The sequence below is a fragment of the Cariama cristata genome, unplaced genomic scaffold (genome assembly GCF_000690535.1).
Source record: "Cariama cristata isolate BGI_N322 unplaced genomic scaffold, ASM69053v1 scaffold43967, whole genome shotgun sequence".
Taxonomy (NCBI): domain Eukaryota; kingdom Metazoa; phylum Chordata; class Aves; order Cariamiformes; family Cariamidae; genus Cariama; species Cariama cristata.
The window spans coordinates 13,643-17,309 of record NW_009625763.1 but is presented as its reverse complement, the minus strand read 5'-3'; the positions used below and the strand labels follow the sequence as shown (position 1 = coordinate 17,309).

General features: G+C 37.5%; 1 protein-coding gene across 1 annotated transcript in view; it reads left to right on the top strand.

Moving 5' to 3' along the window:
- Nucleotides 1-507: 507 nt before the first annotated feature.
- PREPL (prolyl endopeptidase-like) overlaps nt 508-3,667 on the top strand; it is a 16,640-nt gene continuing 13,480 nt past the window's right edge. The window contains exons 1-2 of the mRNA XM_009703726.1: nt 508-711; nt 3,400-3,600. Coding sequence (XP_009702028.1) covers nt 508-711; nt 3,400-3,600 — 405 coding nt within the window. The remainder of the gene's footprint in view (nt 712-3,399; nt 3,601-3,667) is intronic.

Here is a 3,667-nt window from a genome sequence, read left to right as displayed (position 1 = left end):
GGAACGGGACGGCAGGCGGCGAAACATGAGGGGTCGTTTCGCCCGCAGAGCTGGAAACCTGCCAGTTCTCCTGCGAGGGGGGGTCAGCTCTTACTGTCAGGTTACCCTCTTGAGATAAAGTGATTTTGTTGCTGTATGATATTTATAAAGGGATGAAAAACTTCCCCAAACCTTCCCGGTGTTTGGTTCTTAAACATTTAAGCATGCACAATTGCACCTTCCTTTCTCTTCATGGATAATTTCACTAGAGTTAAACTTTCAACTGTCAGGAACAACGTGTTGGAGTAACCTGGCAGGCTAATAGGCAAGCTAAGCTGTGTGTACCAGTTGTTAAAAAACAGCTTAGGTTTTACTGTTGCTTCTCATCTTATTTACCTAATGAATCAATCTCATTTCTTTGACAGAGAGAAACTTCTACCTGCAGTTTATTTTACGTATATTTCACGTACACAGTGTAAATGATCAGCAGTTTGGAATTTTCAGAAATTTCAGGTTAACTATCAAGAAATGAAGATTAGGACATCATGTGTTGGACTCCGAAATCTTCTCCAAGGGCTGAACTTCAGTATCAAATACTACTCTAAGCATTACCATCTTCAAACAATATGTCTTTATAGTAAAGTAAACCCCCCAAAATGCCACATCCTGGACTATTCAGGAAGTACATGTGCATCTGGAAGCATCCTGCCGTGGAGATTCTTTTCCTGCAAGGTATGCTGTTTACGTATAGGCTTAGTGTCAACAACCATCTTGGCACATGTTAAGGAAGCCATCCATATTTTTCAAATGTCAAGGAAGCACACTTTTCCTAAAGGGTTTGAAACAGTTAAATACTAGAATTTCAGTTATGTTCAAAGATATATACCATTGTTCAACTTTTCTATACTGTTTCAATGTAAAGCTTCATTTTGGTTGGTCTTCTGGTGCAGCAATTTTTAAAAAATTGATATCTTCCAGAAAGATTCAGGTAAAGTGTCAGGAGAACTGCAGGGAGACATCAGCTAGTATAGAGGCAAAGTGTCCGTACTGATGACACCAGACTTAGCTATTGTGAGCTGGCTCAAAAAAACTTGACTTTTTCTGTGCTGACCATTAAGTCATGATTTGCACCATATTAAATATTAAAATACTCAATTAACTTCTCATAATTGTATTCACATGTGATAAACTATACTTTAAAAGGTAGTTGGGCTTATTTCTGTAAGTAAATACTGTGTAAATAGGTGGCAATGTATCATACGTGGAGTCAGAAATAGTATAAAATAATTTCAGGTCTTCTGTTCGTCTGTTTCTAATAGAGTTTGCTAAAGGTACTGTAAAAGTTTACTGCAGTATGATAACCTGTAAATGGATTTACATGCATAATGCACAAGTACTGTTTAAAAAGGTTGATGTTTTGGTTTATCTTAAACCTGTTCTCCGATGTTCTAAAATTGTTTCAAGTTGACAGTGCTTCTTCAAAGGTGACCAGAAGATCGTCTTCTTGTAACCCTCGTATTTCTAACCATAATGTAAACAGTTCCTAGGTCTGTGTCTGAGATGTAAACAAATGTTTCAGGGAGAACATATCAAGTGTTGATGGATGAGAATTCATAGTCCTGTTTATTCATTGGCAGTTCAGTAACGCAGTTACAAATGCTGGTCTACAGTGCAGGTTCCAGGATATAAACAGGTGATTTTCACCTGAAAGGAAGCTGTGCCCGTTTGCTTTGGAGCAAATATTTGCAAACAGATTGTCACTGAGATCCTCTGCTATCCTCAAAATCTTTCTAGATGCTCTTCTAGACTGCTTTTTTCCACAGGCAGGGAGGTGTACAGTAGCTCTAACATATACCTACACTGTGGCCACTAGCTCTATAATATTTTAAAATAAATACAATGGGAACTGTTGGAAAAAGGATGGGAATCATCAAAGGTTCATAAAGTGTGGACCTTGCCAAAATAAGTTGTGGATGCTAAAATTTTACATAGGTATGACGGGAGACAGTTCATGTGCATGAAAGAGACTTTTTAAATATCCAGAAACCACATTCAGCTCAGGAAATTCCTGAGTTAAAATCGTTGAAGGCTGGGGGAATACCTATTGAGGAATATCCTCTGTGCTTATCCCATTCTTACGCTTTCCTGAGTCCATTTGTGTCCACTGTGGGCTTTCTGTTTGGTTGCTTCAGTTTTGGGGAATGGTGTTTTCTTAGAACAATTTTTGCAGTGAGTGGGGAGAGGGTGGTACAACTAACACATCCTGCAATTTCTTTGCCTTGACCAATTACACAGTTGCTCCAGAGAATCTTTAAGGGCTTTCACGTTTTTTTTTGACTTGTGCTTCTTACTTGATGTACTAGGCTAGAGGGACCATTGGTCTGAACCAGTATGAAACACTCATGTGCTCTGATGAATGATGTGGTTTATGTTCATAGAGAGTTTGGTAACTGGAGCAGAGAGTTTCTCCTCCTTTCAAAGTCTACTTCTAAAATGTGACTCTTACATCTTAGGCATTTGTGAAGACAAACCAGGAACAAACCAGCAGTTCTTGGTGCAAAGTGAGGATGGGGTAAAAAGTATATGCTGCTTTTTAAGTTTAGACACATTCACATAATACATTGAATGTTATAAAATGCAACTTTTGTGTGATCTGTGCAGTGTTAAGTATACATTGTTAAGCTTATTATTCAATCAAAAGAGATTTTACAACAAGCAAAAAGAAGTAGCATTGTTCTAGCATTTTTAACACGCTTTTAATATTTTTACAAGAGAAGACAGCTTTGTTGGCAATGAGGTACCAGTAGTCTGCTCATAGGTCATGGAAAACCAGATCCTTTAGCTTACTCCTGGTTGTTGCAGAAACCGTATCAGTTTACTGCTTCACTTCATTCTGCATCTTATCAACATTTATACAGAGACTTTTGAGGAGGTCGAGCAAGAACCTGAACAAGCTGCTAGGACTCCTAGGTGCAGGGGCAGAGGTGTGGGCGGCATTGTTATCTAGGAAAGGAAATGAGAAAGGATACTCTTAAGGTAGGAAAATTATGAGAAAACACCTCTGAAGAATGAAAATTAACAAAATTTCTTAAAAATGAACTAAAAACTAGTTCTAGAACAAGAACAAACATATTTACATATAATCAATTAAGAGCATACGTTAATAGTGCCTTAAACTTTGAAAAGAAGTTCTCAATAAATGTGTTGGGTAAAGCACATTTGACAGCGTCTCCCTAAAAGATCAGGAAGAATTGAAAAACTTATTCCAACTGTGTTTTTTCTTTTTAATGGCATGTATTACTGTAATAATGCAAAGTTGGTTTTGGGTCTTTAGCTCAGGAAATACCATTACTACCTCAATATGTTCATATTGGAGTACAGAGTGCTGACTTGTAGCCATTGTTGTCTTTCCTTACTTAGCAGGAAGGAACAAAAATCCCTTCCAAAAGGAAGCAAAATACATCCATAATAACATCAGAGCTTTTGTACAAGAATCTTCTGAAATCAGAACAGGAAAACTGGAATGACATTTCAGCAAGATATGAGGCTATGACAAAAAAAATCAAGGAAAAATTAGAAGAATTGCACAAGAAGTATACGTTCAATTCAGGAAGCCCAAGGGTAAGTAGCAAAAAATACAAACATTTCTTGTCATTGAGTGCAAATAAAAAGCAGTGAAGTCATTCCT